Source organism: Ooceraea biroi, chromosome 9 (assembly GCF_003672135.1).
Source record: "Ooceraea biroi isolate clonal line C1 chromosome 9, Obir_v5.4, whole genome shotgun sequence".
Taxonomy (NCBI): domain Eukaryota; kingdom Metazoa; phylum Arthropoda; class Insecta; order Hymenoptera; family Formicidae; genus Ooceraea; species Ooceraea biroi.
In genome coordinates, this window is record NC_039514.1 from 13,427,345 (window position 1) to 13,447,003 (window position 19,659).

The 19,659-nt window shown below is 45.0% G+C and overlaps 2 protein-coding genes across 2 annotated transcripts in view; one reads left to right on the plus strand and one right to left on the minus strand.

The window, feature by feature from the left end:
• Nucleotides 1-19,659, plus strand: part of LOC105277337 (tubulin polyglutamylase TTLL4) — a 130,449-nt gene that overhangs the window by 24,219 nt on the left and 86,571 nt on the right. The window contains exon 3 of the mRNA XM_011335618.3: nt 18,522-18,591. The gene's annotated coding sequence lies outside the window, so the exon portion shown is untranslated. The remainder of the gene's footprint in view (nt 1-18,521; nt 18,592-19,659) is intronic.
• Nucleotides 9,735-11,066, minus strand: LOC105277334. Its single transcript, XM_011335615.2, has one exon. The coding sequence runs from the start codon at nt 10,780-10,782 to the stop codon at nt 10,252-10,254; it is 531 nt and encodes a 176-aa protein (XP_011333917.2). The 5' UTR covers nt 10,783-11,066; the 3' UTR covers nt 9,735-10,251.

Genomic DNA, 19,659 nt, shown 5'->3' on the forward strand with positions numbered 1-19,659 from the left:
AGAAGATAGGGATAGGGAACGTTTGAATCATTTCCATGCAGACGCTGACTCTTATTAACGAAGTATTCAGGAATCATGTGCTCTTGAATTTTAGTTGCATTTGATACATGTAAAACGACTTGAAAGGTCGATTTCCTGTTTTCCTAAAATTACGTTTTATTGCAGCAAATAATAATTCATAGGAAAAATATTGTTTGAAGATTAAAGGTTTCTCTGTACAGTTAGATTATCGATTGAGATATTTAATCTCGAGTTTGTTCTATATGCACAACGTGACACGTTAGGTATCATTTGAGAGTGCCAAAACTATCTCGTGCACGAAAGCAGGTCACGTGGCAACGCCACGTAAATTCGCTGAAGGGTGCAGTCGGAAGTTTCTCCTCCGAGTGCGCTGAGACTCCGAGCGACATGGATGAGCGATGGGATCGATTTCCGCCATTATCCCGAGTAATTATGTTCTCCGCGTAAGTAAGACGGGTGTAGCTGCGGGGACCTTCGGCGGACGCGAGTTATTTGTTGCCAGGAAAGTATCGCCATGAACACTCTGACATCGGCGGTAATTACATTGACATAATAAATCATCGTTCGCCGTTCTTCGCCGTGTGTATCACCATAGTCGTGGTGTTTTATCAGATTCCTTGATAGTAATGTAGAATTATCCGATAAATCGTTTTATTAGGCGATCGATAATCGATTATCGATCGCCGCGCAGCTTGCAATTAATAACTGAATTTAGAAATGATTCTGCAGAAAGTAGAGACGTGGATTACCCGCATGCTTGTAATTTCCATTAATTACCGGATGTGATGAGCGCGAAACCAATTTTAAATATCGGAAGGCTTAATTTATCAACATGCAGAGCTCTTTTAATATACATCAAGAAATGATACACGTATAAGAAATGATGCACGTTTACCGTCGGTTAGTTATAAAATACCCAACCTTTCAATGAATATGTTTCCCAATACACGAGATTTTTCTAGAAACATATCTGTACGTTCTAAATCTAAAATCATGTAAAGATTATTCAGGTGATATAGATGGTTCGTTGATAAGCAGAGTTGACACGTGAAGGTGACGGCAAGTTTTAATTCGTTGTTGTACCAGAAGGCTCGATTGGGCCTTGATCAATGGCGAAAACACTGTTAAGTTTCTCGTGTATCTGTTTATGGTGTACGCAGATTTATACGACGTATAAAAGGCTCGTAATACCATATGTGAGTTCCTCCGAATTTATTGACGGACAGCGTCGCCTCAGGTGTACACGAACGATAAGTCGATGGATGGGTCTCCACCTTTGAGAAAACAGTCATTTTTTAACGAACGCGACGGATATTCGCCGCGATAAATTACTGTGTACTTTATGCGCGCTCTCTAACTAGCGGTAAATATTAACTTTCGACCGGTAGAGTGAGGCACGTCGATCGAAAGCGGATTTTATCAATGGGAAGATACGATGGTCGAGGTCTCTTAAATATATGACGTGAAATACACGATGTAAATGGGTGATACGAGACTGTTTTTTAATCGTCGTAGCTGTCTTCATCGATTGTCGGAATAGATAACGCCATCTAATCCTAATTTCCAATCTACCGAAATACATGAATGGGTGTTCGAGAGTGATCAAAAATTGCTTTTATCTCTCAAGATCCAATCATACGATTAAACGAACGTGGATTCTCACGGCATATTTAGTCCACCGCCAAATCTCCTAATTACAATTTGATGATTGCGAAATCGATATTGGATTACACGCGCGGAATGCGATTTGCCTAATTCGTCTCGATTACCGATTTTGTCCCCCCTACCGCGCAGCCCCTCTGACTTGCGGACAATCCTCGATGAAGGAAAGGTGACGAGGAAAAGGGCAGCTCGAGAAGAATACCGGAGGAGAGAGGCCACGCTCCGTACACGTTCCGCGCACACGACCGGCGCGATGCAGCGCACACCTCTATTACAATCGCGATGCGTCGGGAATAGGCAGAAAGGGAGAAAAGAAAGAGAGAAGACTAGAGCCGCGGGATGACGTCGCGCGGAATGTACGCAGGAAGCCCTGAACGGAGGGGGAACGAGAGAGGCGTAAGCGGGTTACGGTCGGGCGTATAATACGCGTCGGCATGTCGTACACGTATATATCTACCTATCTACCAACCAACCAACCCTATGCGCGCGCGGCCGCCGGTCGCCGCTGCGTGTACGTCTTATAAATACGAGGCCAGTGCGTGGCGCACTCGAGAGAGAAGGTGCGTAAGTTCGCATCTGCCCGAGATTCTCACGCGCGACGCATCTGTCTCAAGTTCCCACGAGAGAGTACCCGAGTCCCGAGCCGGAGAAGGAGAAGCAAGCCGTGTTGCCCGGGAGCAGCGGGGCCCTCCGCGAGGACCGAGAAAGTTTCGTCCGCGTGGCGCGGGCCGTCCACGTGGCAGCGGCGCGCCTAGAGCCGCCACCGTCTTTCCCGCCGCCACGCTCGTTAAAGTGTCAGATTATAGGAAGAACGTATGTACGATCTCCCCCGTGTCTCCACCCGCCCTGCCCCTCGCACTCGTCCACTTCCCCCTGCCTCCTTTTCCTTAACCGGGAAGGACTTGATCGATTTTTATCGAGTCCCCCTCGGACACGCGGACGCGCATCGCTCCGTCTTGTCCGCCTTCCTAACGAAAGCGAACACGACTGTCCGCGTGTCCCATGATCTCTCTTTTTCGTTTTCTCTTTTCCTCTTTCTTTTGTTTTTCTTTTTCTTCTGGCTCGTTTCCTGTCTTCCTCTGGGACGCGCGCGAATCGCATTGTCCGCGAGATTTCTTCCAAAACGGGACACGCTTCCATTGGACACTCGGGGAACGAGCTGATAATGCGAGATCCTAATGATAAGCGAGCACGCGAGAAATTGAACGTGTCATTTTACTCGTCTTTCCAGCGATTTAACTAACATTACACGTGACTAATCGTTTTCTGTTACGTTTCTATTTATCACGTTTCCATGTTTCATGCTTGTTTTAATATTTATCTTGTCCCGTACTTCGTTATGTGTACGTGCGCATCCTACAGTGTCCCTCCACGATGCCAGCTGACGGCAAACAAAGTTCAACACGTTGGGAATGTCAGATTATCAGACTATGAATACCAAGAAAAAAACGTACGCCTCGTGACTACCCGTTTGTCGGAATATGCAAATTGCAATCTCGCATTGAAATGATGTTAAAAATATCTTCATCCTTACATCGCATATTAGTCGTGAAATTCGCGTGTCAGCTTTTGCGTTGATCGTGGCGGGAACATAAAATTTTTGTTTTCCAATCCAAGGCGAATCGGCAGGTGTGCCATCCATTGTTTTTAAAGTAGGAAAAATCCGAAACCAAGGTTTCCAATGGTGAATGCGCTTTTGCACATTGTACTAACGAAACAATGGCACTTCTACCTCATCTTATTGCACCGAATGAAGATTCATCCTGCAGATGCATGCAAACAATTAAAATCTTATTCGTATGAAAAAAAGTATAAAAAGTACTTTTTAGGCATTCGTTAATATCCTCGCGAGGAACACGTGTAGTCTTCAATCATGGAATTTGGATCCTATCGTCGAGAGATTTCCATTTATGAAATATGATGTAGGTAACATCGAATCGCTCATATACATTAACCCACATATCCATGGAATATTGCATATACACGAGTTATTTCGTGCGTATAATAAATCATAAGATATCAACCGGGCGTCTCACGCGGGTTTATAACATCGTTCTAATCGCACCTAGTATAGATTCGACAAATGATCTCCGTTGCGACGGCGAGACGCGGATGATTAATGCAAGGCGATTTTCATATTTATTAAAGGACGCGGCAGTAGGTGGGATCGACTACGATCGATTGCAATTGCGAATTAAGGGGCGCCGCGTGGGATTTTGTATACGAGCTCGCTCGTTGGAACGCAATTGCTAAACGCGCGCGATATTAACCTGGATTTTTCAAAATCGCGTATCTTCGTAAACAACGTCCAGGTGGTGGCCGAGAGCAATCATGCTTTAAATTGTCCCGTATTGCGTCGCCTCTCTCTCTTTCTCTTCCCCCCTCCCCGCACTTAATGATACATTGCACCGAGTGTCATAAGTAATTATCCCCCGAAAGACGCGATTCTTCACGCGGTACGCTAATGAATGTCGCAGGTGTGACACATGTACGATACATATACGAAATTGAAATTGCCGATCGAATCGATATTCCCGGATAATTGAATGCAAGTCGTCGATCGGTCTTCTCTCGTCTTTATACACCTGAATTTTTAAGAGATACTTATCAAGAGAAATAAACAGACAAATTCATCTCGTTTTAGATCCGGCAAAGATATCGGCTTTATACTTCTACATAAATAATATCATTATAATTAACATTTTGCGTAAATGCTAAGGACATCCATGTGTTTAAATACGGATCAATGCGCCGTTCATCGGACATTCGTTACGATGTCCGCTGCAACATTTTAAGTAAATTGCAGGGAGGGCCGAGAATTAATGAAGCTCAATCTTGATGGAATCGGGTCGACCTGATAGAGGAGATTTAATCGCGCTCACGCAGAAATCGAGAAGCATGTGATTAGGCGCATCCGCGTATTGAAGTCTCGGGTGTCGGGTAATCCGCTTTTAACGCAGGCAGACTGTAAAACGATAATCATGCCCGTCCGTCGAGAGCTCCTCTAACTTCCTCAAAACAAGCGTTAATTAATGCGCTCGAAACTGCGATCAGCAGGACGGTGCGGATTTAATTTGCATCTAATCCAAGCTGCGGAGAAGGTATAACGCACACCTGACGCATTTCGTGACACGTAAGCCTTGCGCGTCAACGCATCATCCGACTTATCGAAAAATTGAAACTGCGACGGAACGCAGTTGAGAGAAGATAATCGTGTAAGTGTCACGCTAAGGCTGATTCCTTAAGGTCTTGCACGTTCAATCTTGATCCGGTCTGACGCTCATTTAATCGCGCGGAAAAAGGCGTTTTCGTATGTCACGAACGCGCTACTTTCGAACTCCTTTGAACTCGAACGTGAAGCGATGATGAACGGAAGGGTGGTCGGTTAATTCACGATCGAACGTGCGCAACAAGCATGCTCGATTTGCGGTTTCTATCGACTCTACATCGGCGATTAGCCTCGCGCTTCGCGTGCCACTCGCTTCTATTTATCGCGCTGCGTTTCGTTACGCCGCGCGGACGCTGCGCGCAAATAATGCACTGGAACAGCAGCCGGAGATAAGGGCTTCCTGACATCTCGGCATCCTAAATCATCCACGCGGATACTTATCCGTTAATCGTTCTTTTGCCATCAAGAAGCTAATAGCGCAAACGCTTATCCTCTGAAGACGTTTCCCTTTTATCCGTGTCAGTCTCCAGTCGGTGATATTTTATTTTTTCTTCTTGAAAATGAGTTTTATGATCTCAGGATTATTTTATCTCAGCTCCTCCTTTTCTGGTTTCTCATAAAGACTGCACCATCTCTGCAGAGGACTCTCTTTCCGCTTCTCTCCTGACACGTATCGCCTATATTTTATTATTTACATTCTTGCGCATTTTAAATGGAGATCTCTAACTGGATCTCGCTCATATCTTAATCGTTAGGCCGGCTGGATTAATATCTAGTCACACGACCGTTGACATCCCGAGTGCAGAATGATTACAGCCTACAACGTCATGTATATCTCAGATTAGTGACTGAATTGGTTTTAAGTGCAGAACCGACAGATACGTTACTCGGTTTCGTCATTTCGCATTTAAAGCTGATCTTATTAATTCTTTTAACTATGCTAATGCGCGTTAATGGCAGATAATCAGGAGCTGGATTTCTCGTTTCCCATCGTCCTCCTGCTTATCTAGAATTACCGGAGGCAGCATCTAGCGCGATTGCAGGAATCTCTGACTTTTTGTCTACGTATAATTTATTCGTCGACGCATGTTGCGGTAGAACGCGTCAATTCGACATTTTCTAACATTTTTCTTTCGTGCATTTCGGAAATTAGGCACGCTCAGACAATTTCGATTTTGCAATCGCAATCGGTTAGCATGTCATGGATCGTGCAGCGATGCATTTTCTCGGCAATTATTTATTTGCGCTTCGGACTCTGCGCGTCATCGATCTATCGAACTATTGATGCATCGTTACGCAACAGTCTTTTATTTCAATCGTCGTCGCCGTCCCAAAGAGGTTGCTGCGCTCGCGCGAGGCTCGTAGAGCTCGTGTTCGCGCCGAGGGGATACGCTCGATTCTTCTCTTCTGCTTCTTCTTCTTCTTTTTCCGTGAATGGCGTCGCGAGATTGGCACGAGAATGGCGCAAGCACGCTCCGCGATCATCCATGACTAACGGCGTTAGTCACGAGCCAATTTCATTCCGGCTTCCTCTCGCTTCTCCACGACCGACTGCGTGAGAGGTGCTCTTTCTCTCGCTCGCCCGCCGACTTTTGGCAGGCAAGATCTCTGGCGTGAGTTCCCTCCCTTTGCGTAATTATTGACAGATTTAGAGTGAGTGCCGGATACATGACACATCGTTGTCGGACAAATCTCTGACGCCACTTGCTTTCAGAGTTTGTAGTCGTGATAATCCCTAGTCTAGATCCGATGCCATTAATTACGCAGTTGTATTTTTTGTTATTATTTGCGCAGTAATAGTAATACGAGATTTTCTGATTCCGATAACAGATCGAAATGTCAAATCAGGAATGGATAACGAATGCGCGTCTACATGTTACAGTTAGGTGTTTTTAATAGTATCACGTTCATATTTTATATTTTATGAATATGCGCTGCGGAAAATAACCGCCTACTGGAAATGCACACTAAAGAGAGAGAGAGAGAGAAAAAACGAGCGTTCCGCATGTGCGGTCACCTAATGCCTGGCATACGTGACACGCGTACGTACGCGCGCGCGACAGCGGAGCTCGCGTGCGCGCGTGTGTGCCGACTCGCATTAATGCGGCGATCGGGGCCGTGGGAATGAGCGAGCGTTCCGCTTGGCACGAGCGGGCCCCCGTGACGAGGAGGGAGATACGCGGCGCCGCGCCGTTCACTCCGCGGAGGACAGTAAAGGCCGACGACTATCGGCCGCACGCGGGAGGAAGTGGTGGTCGATTCCGCGCGCGCGACACGTGCTTTTCCTCAGCGCCGAGAAATGTCAACGCCGAGAAAGCGGCGACGACGATTGCTTGCCGCCATCACCGACGCCGAAAGTGGCGCGACAGCCGAGCACTATATTTATTACTTTCGCTACTGACAACGACGCTTCTCGCTGCGGGTTTCCCATTGTTTCCCTGTTTCGTGACAGCACGCGAATTCATTCACTGATGCTACCCGTTCTGCTTTTCGGCACCTTAAGTAACATCAATGTTAGGATGCAAAGATCGGAGTCTCTTTTGCGAGATTAATAACGATATATCTTTGCGATGTACTTTGCAGCATTGGAGTATTTGTGAATTGTAGGTAACAAAGATATTAATTATTGGGTGTTTTTTTACGGAGTATTTCATATTAATTGTAATGACGAATCTTGAGGCGAAGTAAGGAAGGCTACCGTTTTAGATGAATGTGAATTTCCGCGATTACGTGATTTCCAAGAACAGTGAAGCCGACTGTTCATTCCGGCTATCTTTCCTGGCACGCGGATTACCAGCGAGAAAGTGGCGCGATAAAAGAAAGTACGGGTCGTTTTCTCACGCAGAGTGAAAATTCAATCGTTCGAGTCACTCTTAGTTGCATTCGCTGTTTTCGCATTCAACATCGATTAAAACAATCTGGTTAAGATTATTTTAGAGGTGTTAAGATGCTTGATCCGTTTGATTATTTTGTCGAAAAAACTTTTATATCAGCATCTTTATATTACGAAACATCACATTATATTCCGTCAAAAACTTTGCTTCTTTCAGAGTGCTCTTTAAATTAATGTAAATTCAATCTTCTTCTCTTACATAAACATTTATTGATGACGCGCGAGTCGGTGTTGCACGTCGAATTCCTTCGTTACACAAACTCACAAATATTTCGGATGCCTTCGACATCCCAAACGAGTACCCGAGCGAGACATCGCTGCGTGTGACGGCGAGGCGGTTTCGCACGAGGAAAAATTCCCGCGCGGACACTTTAATCACTGTAATTACGAAAAAAGGCTATCGGACAGTTGCGACACGCTCGTTTCGGCCAATTTGCGCGATCCGAATTGCCGTGAGACGAGCGTGAATGAGGTGAAGGGCCCCGTGGTAGGGGTGACGGTATAAGGGGATAATGAATTAATTTATTTAATTAACGTGTCGCGCAAGATACTGCCGGTGAAAACAACAAGCGTAATTGATACATTTCGGGCGGGAGTTCTCTCCTTTTTCGACGACGCCGCGTCACATCTGACCTCCTTTAAGTAGGAGCGCGTGCTAAAGAAAGCCCCTGCCCCTGCAACGCGGAACTGTATCTAATGCAGGGTTGTCCGAAGGGTTGCCTGTGCTGCAGGCTACCTATCTGACAACCCCTAATGTCGAGGGAAGCCTGCAGGTAGTCTCTTCTTGTGTGTATTAGTCGAGTCTCCGTTATATCTTAGCGCTTGATCGTTAATGTAGTCGACTAAAGAACAAAGGAACAAAGAGTTATTTAAAAATGTTTATTATTTTAATAATCTCCGTTCAGTCCTCGTGGAGACCTACCTTAGGCATCTATTTTTATTAATAATTGATCGTAAGACCCGATGGCACTGGCGGATTTCACAGCTGAGTGTCCGTTGAGTAAACGAAATGGAATTAACCCCATCGAACGATCCGATTAAATTATTCACCCTTACGAGTATTCTATTATGTTTCAATACACAGTTATTGATCATCGTGGTATTTTGTATCATTTTTTGCTTGGGGTTGGGGTACCTTTCCCGCCCGCTGTAAAGAATCATGCGTATTCGCATGCACCCTATCTAATCTACCCCACAGTGGACATGTGCTCGTTACATATGGACAACACGTGCACATAAATGTCGATCCATATCCGTGAAACGTATTTTCGGTTATAAACGAACTATTGTCTACGCTATTGTCCCTCGTACATTCTTCCGAATTTATTATAAAAGATTGTTTTTTAACATGGCTTATTCCTACAATTCCGAGGAATGCAACGCGAGCTACAGCTATTTTATTGATATAAAAATATTTAGAATCCTTGCAACATCACTAAAAATAATATCTAGCAAAACGGAATATTTAGAAAATTATAGTTACATTTAAGATTTAGTATTCTATAGAGTCATATTTGGAAATCGCATTCTTCACAGGTAGTTCCATTATACTCGCCTTGGAGAAGTTTTCCCGCGTAAAACTGCTTTCTTCTATCCCTTGAATTTTCATGGACGAAATAGTTTTGTCTGTAGTTCTTTCGAGTTTACGTTAAGCATGTGGTCAAATCTTTCTCGCCCGCTCTCGAAATTCCGATGGAATTTTATGGATTGTCGAATAGAGTTTTAAAAAGACCCTTCGTTCTTTGTTGACATTTACAACACGAGGCACGAAATTCAAGGATCTTAAATTTGAATACTTTCTTCTAAGAAGTTTTCTTCGTATATTTCTTTGGTAGAAAATTTATGACTTCTTTATAACTTTAAATATAAATATTTAAAAAATATTTCATATATATCATAAAAAAATTTAATGTTTTATATTGTAACTCTTAATACTATTTGCTTAAAACTAAGGTATAGGGGACAATAAATCAATAAATAAGTGTGATATATTCGTTTATCAGTAACATTTATTTCAAACAAACAAATATTGGAAGACGTAGGAAAGTGTCAGTGATGCTTGCTGACTTTAAAGCGATTATCACAATCTCAAAGTAATGCTAAATGTGTATACTTAGTAGGTACAAATATCACAAACGCAACTAAATGTATCATCGCATTGTACCAAAAAAAAAAATATAACGAGCCTCCATCAATCCCCTTATCAATTTCTTATCGCATTTGTGGATCAATCTTCATTACATATACAAGAGGAATGCCGCTTAGCTTAACGATCAGTCGTCAACGACTAAGCTAATATCTACGATGTACAAGCTAACAATCACAGTTTTCAAAGTGTCTTATCTAATTCTTGCACCTCGGCTGATGGCAGCATCCTCCTCAAACTCGGAGGACTCGAGCGGGTTTCCGTAAAGGGAGATTCAGCGACTCTCAGCAGTCAAATCTCCTCGGATGATCCGCCCTTGAGGTAGTTGCGGTTGTCCTCGACAGTGGTGATGATAGCGTGTTACGCCACTTGCACTTCGGGTAGCTGGTGCTGCGAGAAGGCGCGCTCCTTGTAGCACAGGTCCCGATCGGCCATGCTCAGAGTCGTCCAGTAGAAGTCGCCGGCGTGGGTGTGGGCGAAATGCACTGGCACGTAGCACTGACCAGGCACAACTGGCACGACGGTCATCTGGCCATCCAAGCAGACTGTGATAGCGGCACCCTCCTCGGCGTCCTCCAACTCCTGCAGCAGTCGACGTTCTAACGCCTCGTTGGCGTTGTTTTGATTTTCGACCTCCTCGCAGAAGGTCTCCACCTGCGGCTCGGCTGCCTGTCGTTTGCTGCCGCTGGTGTATCTGCTGGTGCGTTTCTTCAGCATCCGCATCAACGGCTTAAGTGGCTTCAGTATGCGTCTGCTCTTGCTGCTTCTGCTCTTGATGGGCTTGGTCTCTGACATCTTCAAATTGTACAGATTGTCGTTGAGCTCATTCTCGAAAACGCTGTTGACCTCGAAGTCATACAGCACGTGCTCGGTCATGCCAGTGGCGGCCATCTTTCTTCTTTCTCGTTCTGCGTGTGCTTCCTCTCCCGTCGAACCACGGTGCACTGAACCGGTTTTCTTCCGTCGAAGTGTCAGAACACGTCGGAACACGTGGTCGCGAACTGTCGTTCGATAGGAACTCGCAGCGGGAGAAGCGGATGATGCACTACGTACTTGGTGCGAGTGCGCTTTTGGGTAGGGAATGCTTTGGAACGAGACGCTAGTGAGCGAATGGTGCCTTAGTACGAGCAACCCCGTCCTTATATAGGCCCGTCGAGGCTGCACAGGGTGACAGAGTGGGGAGGGCAGGTGCACTCTGGCTGTGGGAACTCGGAGAATTCGGAGCTTCCCACGTCGAGGTCCACGCCGACCATCTGCCGGTCTTCTCCCTCCTCCACCTTCGCCTCCCTGGTCGCCCACCACCTATCTCTCGGTCCCTGCAGCACCCTGCTTGCAGGAGTCTCTTTGCGCTACACATACACACTCAAGTGTACACGTGCGCGCGCACACACACCCCCACGATCACTACCCCGCTTGTCCCTCTATAGTGGTTACTCTCTTCCTCGTTCTACGAGTCGGATTTCTTCGAATCTCCTCAGAGCGATCTCTTTCTCTAGGATAGAGCCGGGATTTCTAGGGATCGCGAGAAGAGGGTGGGTGTCGCTCGTTCGAGACCGGTCCGAACCTGTTGCGACACGTTTGCGCGCGACACGCGAGCTTGCGTGAGGTGAGACGAATTTTGTCGTCGGCTTTACACTGAATATAGAGTATCCAACTTGTTGCGTTTCGCTTGGGAGTTGGCGTGGATCGAGGGTGACAAGTTGCCTGGTTAGACACGACATTCACGATAATAGAGATAATGATATAAACGGAGAAAGCTCAATGCTTAATTACGGCGTAGGCCGATCGTTAGATTCACGAGAGGCATAACGTTTATTGCGTCAACTCTCTCGTGTAAGAAAGGACGACACGATCGACTGTGCATTCAATTTCGGCACGCGAAATAGCGTGACGCATGGTACACTGCATTGTAGAGATTGTATACCCTGCGTTCTTTGTTGGGGGCTTCATGCATCTATACTTTTTGTTCTTATATATTTTCGTGCTTTATACTTGAAACTAAAATTATCACGAAATTTGTGTATTAAATTTTATTACGTATTTCAGTGTAGCCATATAATTGTGAAACATATATTTGCCCAAATTATTGTAATTAAATTTTTCATAATTAGCGAAGATTGGAGTTTAAACTTTAAAACATGCTTTTTAAAATCAATATTTTACATTTATTCGTTAGATGATTCTTGCTTGACTCCTAGGAAAAATAATCTCAGCTGCAATCGCAACGCGTATTTTTAAGTTAAAGAGTTAACCAAGTGTAGGCAAGTCGGTGAGTTATAGTAATTAACGTGCGGTAATAACGCTCTCTGACTTCCTTCATTACCCCACTGTGTTCGGGAGATTTAGAGGTGAGTGTCTAGACGCCTCGACGATACGTGCAGCAACCCCCGCTATTAAATACTCCTCCAACCGGATTTTTTGTTATCTCGGGCCCCTTGTCTTCATGACACGATCACGATACGTCCATTAGCTATACCGTCATAAAAAAGCTTGAAAGTTTTGTCAGGCGACGAATTTATTCTTCTCCACCTTGCACCCCATGGATTGTCGAGTTTTTTCCAGAGGGTGCTTCTTTGGTAACCTGTTTCATGGTACAGGGATCAGGTGAATAGCGATGAATACGTGTTAGCACCCGAAAGATAAGTAGGTAGAAAAAATAATGGTACAAGATACATATATAAATATACAATGAAAAATGTACTTTCGTTTTAAGAATAAATCCTTACAGAACATAAAACTAAAGAATAAAATTACAAATTGATATATCTCAGATTTAATGTTTTGTTATTTAATTATTAAAAATTATTCTTTTCTTCTTCACATTTGAATGCAAGTAACGGATACACATTACCAGTGACAGAGACTGTGATATTCAAAATGTTATTGACGGTTCCGGGAATTTTGATGCACCTGAATATCAGAGAGACCTCGGGGGGGTTGAAACGAATCGAGGAGGGTCCTGCCGCATTGAGCAGAGGCACCATACCTACACGTACACCGCAGGCAAACTTTACCTGTCCTTTCGAAAGACAGGTACACTGTCGGGTTATTTGTTTTCACTTGCATTTCGGAAATACAGCTTGGGGCAGGTGAGGTGAGTTTGAAGTTGCATGAACTCGACTCTGTAGACACATCGTTTTCAAGCATGACGTTTAATTTGCTTTTGATATAATATCTTTTTCTGACTTTAGAATTTTGGCGAAAACTGTTCTTTGAAAAATTCTGTAGCCAAAATGCGAACACCAGTGCTACAAGCATAACGATAAAAACGGTTCACGTTGCATTATTTTTGCAGTCTAATTGAACTGACCTTCGATCGATGTTCCCTTTACAATGTTAATATCGACCTGCAATATATAAATCATGCTTATTAAAACATTCTTAGAAAGAAATATTCAATATATTAATATAAACATATCTTCGCGCCTTCGTACTTTGTATATCGTTTATCAGCGTTTACATGCAATTTGCAATTTAAACGCAATCATTGATTCACTTGCCTTGAAAGTTTACTGGACGTCTAATCATATCGTTACTTAATCATTTACGTTATCATTGACTTAATAGCCGTTTCACCTTCGTTTTTAACACGCGAGCTCGACGAACCTCGATTCCTCGCCTCGTTCCACATTCAGCCGAAAAATCGCCGACCTTTCATACGAATGGAAAATTTAAAAGTGTCGTGGCTCATTGGGCATGTCGAGCGACTGGTTTCACCCACGTGGTAGTCGAGTCCAGTGGACTGTGTCGCATGCTGAATATCATATCGGGAACATGACGCGCTCGTGGTGGCACTCAAGTCAGAGCCGTGCCAATCTGCCATTTCCTGTCACATAAAATTAGCATAAGAAACTTCGCAGCCTTTAAAATAACGTATTTGCAAATAATCATCGCGTTTGTCAGTCCATTAAGTCCAGCGAAATCAAGAGTCGCGGCAGGGCCTGCGACTCGAACGTCTCCAGCTCGTGAACGCGCTCGTATCATCACGCGGGCAGCAGGCGACTCTAATGAAAATTGAGGAAACGGGTAATCTCGCGCGTTTCCTGTTAGCCGCGGATTCAAACCGGTTTGCGAGCGGATCCGCGAACGTTATGCTCCAGCAGCATCGGGATCGGTCGTTTCGCGCTCATTCTCGCAGACGCCCCCGATTAACAGTCTTTGAGAAGGTATCGTCTCCCGGAGGAACCCCGCGCCGCCGGATCGGATAGACCTTACAACCGGTTTCTTAATGCGACCGTCAAATTTTAATTAATTCGAGGCCGTTGGCGCGACGTCCTGATTTAACGCCACGTCCACGTGTTTTCGCGCGCGCGTCCGTTGCGCATCCCGAAGGCCTCTCACGTGAAATTAATGCTTCATGATCGTTTTACCTGTTCACGATGCAAGCTCACGATGCGTTATAACGAGAATTCGGTCTACCCGGTCCTCAAGAGCCGCGGTCGCTTGAAAGACCCCCGAGTGTGGAATGCTGGTTCTACGCCACGTCGATAATGACACGTCGCTTGACGAAACGGTGAGCTGCGGCGCGCGTGGCGTGACAAATTTCAGAGACGCGTTCACATTCTCCTCGAGCGAAATACGCTATCACTCTGCTTCATTAACCAGCAAACGAGCTGATATAAATTCTCTGCCGCGATTTCGGGCGTTAACGATCCCCGACTTTATAGCTCGGAGAGTTACTGAACGTCGATGTATATCAGCGGTAACGCTTCCGCGTCGGGAGACACCGGGCGAACGAAAAATCGATTCTGTCGAGTGCCATTATCATAAATCAACGGAACTTGCCGAAATCGACGTAACTTTAATGACACGCTGTTTCCCAACGAAGATTCACTCTCTTTCGGCAGCGTAATTAAAATTCTGCACTGAAACAGCTGAAGCTATCAGAAAGCGTCGTTCTTCTGGCGAAAATTGCGCGGTACACTTAAAGCTGTTATCGCGCTCACAAATTGCGCCCCGGTGAATCTGCCTGGAACAGCGCGTCTTATTCGTATATTTATTCCGCGCCTCCGACGAAGGTATTAGATTATGCAAATCGCGTGCCGGGACGAGCGTCGCGGGTCCCATCAGATAAAACATCATTCCGAAGGTGGACCGCGCGATTCCCTTCACGTTCGAGCGTGGCAAACATTAGAGACGAGCGATATGACACGATCTTGATTAAAACGCTACCTCTGGCATTCCGCCACGCGATAGTATCGCCTATCACGTCATTAACCGACGAGAAAAAGGATCCGCGCGAACGTCTGAATAATCAAGCTGAACGTGCGTCGCGGAATCTAAAAGATAGCTCGAGGACACGCACACGCGCGTTTCTTCTCATATGTCGGAACGTCTGCAATAAAGGAAGATCTTCGATCTCTCGAAACCATTGTATGTGCGACACCCATTGTTTCGTGAGGCAAGAGAAGCCAACGTAATTTCGTTCATTTAGAATGAAGAAGAACAAAAATGTACGCGGGAATCTAAATTGGCTTTATTTCAAGACACGCAGAGATTCGCGTCGCGTTTCTATCGTAAGCGGACGTACTAGAGCAACACGTACGAACGATACCACGGTAATTTCATACTTTTTGCCTGGAATAATGTAAGTGCCGTGCATATTACACATCTCGTCGAGCGCTGAAAAGATCCCGTGGCGGTTATTTCAGGCCGTCAGGGACTTTACATGGAATTTTCATTAGCATATAATTAATACGTGAGCAATGACCGCGGCGTTCTTTGCGCGCGGTCGCTCGCTCGCTCGCGAAGTATGAGCTCGCAGCGCACGCACGCGCTCGACGATGCCACGGGTAGCTGCGGGGAGGGTGGAAGGGCGAGGGCTTCGAGAGAGAGAAGCGAGGCTGAGGAGAAAAAGGGAAGGCGAGGAAGCGCGCAGATCTGAACCTAAAACAGTAGTAGTGACCCCCGGGGCTGAACAGGCCCAAACAAGAAGTCCCTTCTGACGTCACCGGCAGGTGCAAGCTGAAGTGCATCCTCGTCTCGCGGCCGCTCCTCTTTTACCTCTTCCCTTCTCCTCGGCTTCTTTTTCTGTTTCCTCTTCGCGCACTTGCGTGTAATCGTGCCGATTTCGAGATCGAGATAACTCGGCCTGCGCTCGGCGCCCACCGTGAATCCGGTTGGTTTCGTTGAAAATTTCTGACGTACGTTACTCGGCCGCGCTCGCTCTCGCGCGGGACTTTAATTAATGGTTTCCTTTGTGGTCCATTGAGTCGGTCGCGGATAAATTGTTGAAGTGATTGCATGGGTGGAACAAAGGATACGCGATGTATCGAGATGTCCATGTTTCGTAATACAGATTGTGCAAAATCACTCGATGTCCTGCTTGTAGATTTTGTTATAGGATTTTTAGATTGACGTTTTTCTTGCGATGATTCTGCCACGTTATTGTTTCACACGAATGTTCAATTTTCAGTCGTGTATAAAATTATTATGTAGAACTATTTGTTATTAGTAATAAAATTATGTAGAACATGTTTCTCGTATTTATAAAATATATTGGATTTTTAAATTTTGAGATAATCTTTATATTTTGAGATAATCCACATGATTTGATCTCCAATCAAGTTTGTCGAATGTCAGGGATATCAGAGGATAATAAAAAGAAAGAAGACAGAAAACTCTTTGTGTATCGTCGAGATTTAAAGGCTAGCCGAAAATTCGATTCTAATCTACCTCTGACGCGATGGTACCTCTAATCGAAAGACGATACGGTTTCACCGGTGTGCGACACCCTACTAGCGGTAATAAAATATCCAACCGAGAATATTCCACGGATTTAATGCCCGATAGCATCGTTCGTAAGTGGAACGACGAAATCCGAATGAGCTGCCGCGCCGCTGCCAAGTTATGCAGCAGCTTCGTCTCGCTTTATCCCGAAGGCGATGGTAACCGCAACCGCGTTTGGTGCACGGAGGCAAGCAAGTTATCACGATCTTAAAATCGGTACCATTACAGCGAGCGTCCGCACGAGGAAAGAAACAGGACTATTTATTCTCGCGCACTCTACAAGTCGATTCGCTTAATGCAAATTGCACAATACTGCGCATCGTGATAATTATCGCGTACGTTTTGTTTTTTTCATTATTTTTACATTTTCGCTTTCTCTTATTAGACTCTGTATGTCAGATGAACACTAAGTACGACCCGCATCAGATGCTTAATTCGCGATAACGTATACAATTTTCAATTAACAAGACAAATAATAAGAAACTTATGTTAGAGTCTTTTAATAAGGTATTCAGAGTATTTTTACATTTCTACTTTTCTCTTATTAGACTCTGTATTTCAGATTTACCACTAAGTATGGCCCGCATCAGATGCTTAATTCGCACAATAACGTTATACACAATTTTCAATTAACAAGACAAATAATAAGAAACGGACGATTGTATTTAGCACTAAATGCACGGCGTGATTATTGTGTTATTGTCTGATTGTGAGTCTTATTTCTTTACCGATCACTGAACAATCGCAAAAGTTTCTCTCGCTCTCCTGCTTCGTCTCGAGTCGTCGTTTTCTTTTCATTACATTCAGTACACGATTTCTTCGAAAGGAAATCGTTGGCCAATTATATCTACTTATTAACCAGCGGAAGAAAACCGGAGTAGAGAAAGAGGAAGGGATGACGGATCAAAGGTACGACGAGAGGGGATGATATTAAAGAAGAGTAGACCTCGTTTGTGCCCGGGGGCGAAAAATAGTCCGGCGACTACCGTATTCGTTTTTTATATCTCGCTTGTACGGGCCTGGTAATCGTTTTCGGTGGATAGCCGTTCACAGATAGAGATCTCCTCGATTGGAATTTTATCTCTCATCTCGTGTACGGATCTGTGAATTAAAACGTACAAAAATAAAAAAATCGGCTTTACCATATTTGGAATAATTCACATCGATACCATAAACAATTTTGCACAAAAGTGCTCACAACGCAACAAAGTTGCATCGTTTTTAACTTGTTATTCTTAAATGCGGCTTTTTATTTGCGATTTTATCTTTCTCACATTGTTAAATGTATAATATGTAATAATTAAGAACTAAACTTAATATTTTACGCTTAACGAGTATCGACGATAATCGGGGCAATTTAGACAGAAACGTAAAGTGCGATGTACTTTTGAGAGGAGACTGTGGTTAATTACGGGGTTGTTAAAGCTTCATAAAATTCGCTTGTTATTTGATTGCGCTCATTATGTCCGATGAGTCGGCCTAGCGGGTGCCGCTTCCCACTTCACGGCGAAAGGGGTGCATTTATAGCAAGCGGATTATTACACTTTTTCTTCGATGCTTATTAAATATTTTTTAGAGGGTGTCGGCCGCGGGGGTCGATATGATTTTCGGTTATTAGGGCGGCACCGTGTGTAATCCGGCCGAATTACATCTCGAATTACCGAGGGACGACCGGCGGCTTCTAACGAGCTTTTTTTACGGCTCGATGTAAAGCTCGACGTGTCTTCGACGAAACGTTTAATGATCGCGTTGAAAGTGCACGCGCGATTATAATTTGCCGCGTTTCCCTTCTTTTTGTATCCGGCGGCCGTGCCGGCTGGTCGGGGCGCGCGTTTTATCATCCGCGCAATAAAACGCACTGTTATTTCGTGAATTAACGTTTCGCTAATTTTCTGCCGCAGGTGAAACAACGAGCGGAGATTCACGGTCAGGACGACTGAAGCGGATCGACGGGTTGACGCGACGGTATTGGTGAGTTCACGTACATGTACCTGTTTTTTGTGCGAAACGTTTACCGCTAAATGTTCACACATGTTTTAGATTTAATTTTATCGAAATTACGAATATTTCTCTTTCTGGCTGCACTTCCTGCGTTTACTATTATATTTTCTATTAATGCAGTTTCAAACACGAATTTGAAGAGCTCCATTACATTAGCGGTTACAAAAGCGATTTTATTTAACAATAATTCAGATTGCCCATTATTCCATATAAAATATGGAACGTACAATACTCGTTGAATGTTTCGCTTCCTCATGATCGAGCGATTCATCCCTCGCGGATAAATCCTTTATTCGCCTCGGCCCGCTCGTCCATCCGTCAGAAAACCATGCAGAATCCTTTGTTCCCTCGGACCAGTCCGGGGAATTTCCGTAGGTAGGATAAAAAGGACCGAGCCATAATGCACGATGCGCGGGAGGACCCTTTCGATTCCTTTGAAATGTCCAAGTGATACCAAGTGGGGTTAAGCGAGACCACGGGGGTGAATGCAATATTATTCAAAATCACGAAAATCTTCGGTGGAATTTCGTTATTTTCGGACCCCGAACGGGATCGTAGATGCATATCTCGCGCCGTTGAATGGGCCACCGTACGGGGTAAGCACCGGCCGGTGTTTGTTCGTTTTCCCCTCGTCCGCAGCATCGCGTTGCCGAGAATCGTGAACCAAGAGCGTTCCAGGTAAAAAGGGTCAAACGCGCACACAAAGGGCGCCCCCGCGATCGGGCACATGTGCCCGCAGCACGCAATCATAAAAGCGTCACTTCGATCTTGCGCCGAGAGCAAATCGAACGAATTGAAAGGGAACTCCAAGACGATTCAAGGGTTGATTCGTCGTCGTCTCGTTTCTCACCGGAAAGACCTGCCGCGTGCACCCTCGCTTCACCCCGTCCACCGTGGTATACATGTGCAACGTGGTTTTCGCAGCTGCCATTGCAGCCCTTCCTTCGTGTTTTTCACGGAACGCCAGCTGCGCGATTGCGTTTCACCGGAACGATCATTTTTGTTGTAAAATCCTGCCGCGGAAAACAGAGAAATTAA

Excerpts from the sequence above, each read along its gene's own strand:
- LOC105277334 (XM_011335615.2), bottom strand. The coding sequence starts at position 10,782 with ATGGCCGCCACTGGCATGACCGAGCACGTGCTGTATGACTTCGAGGTC.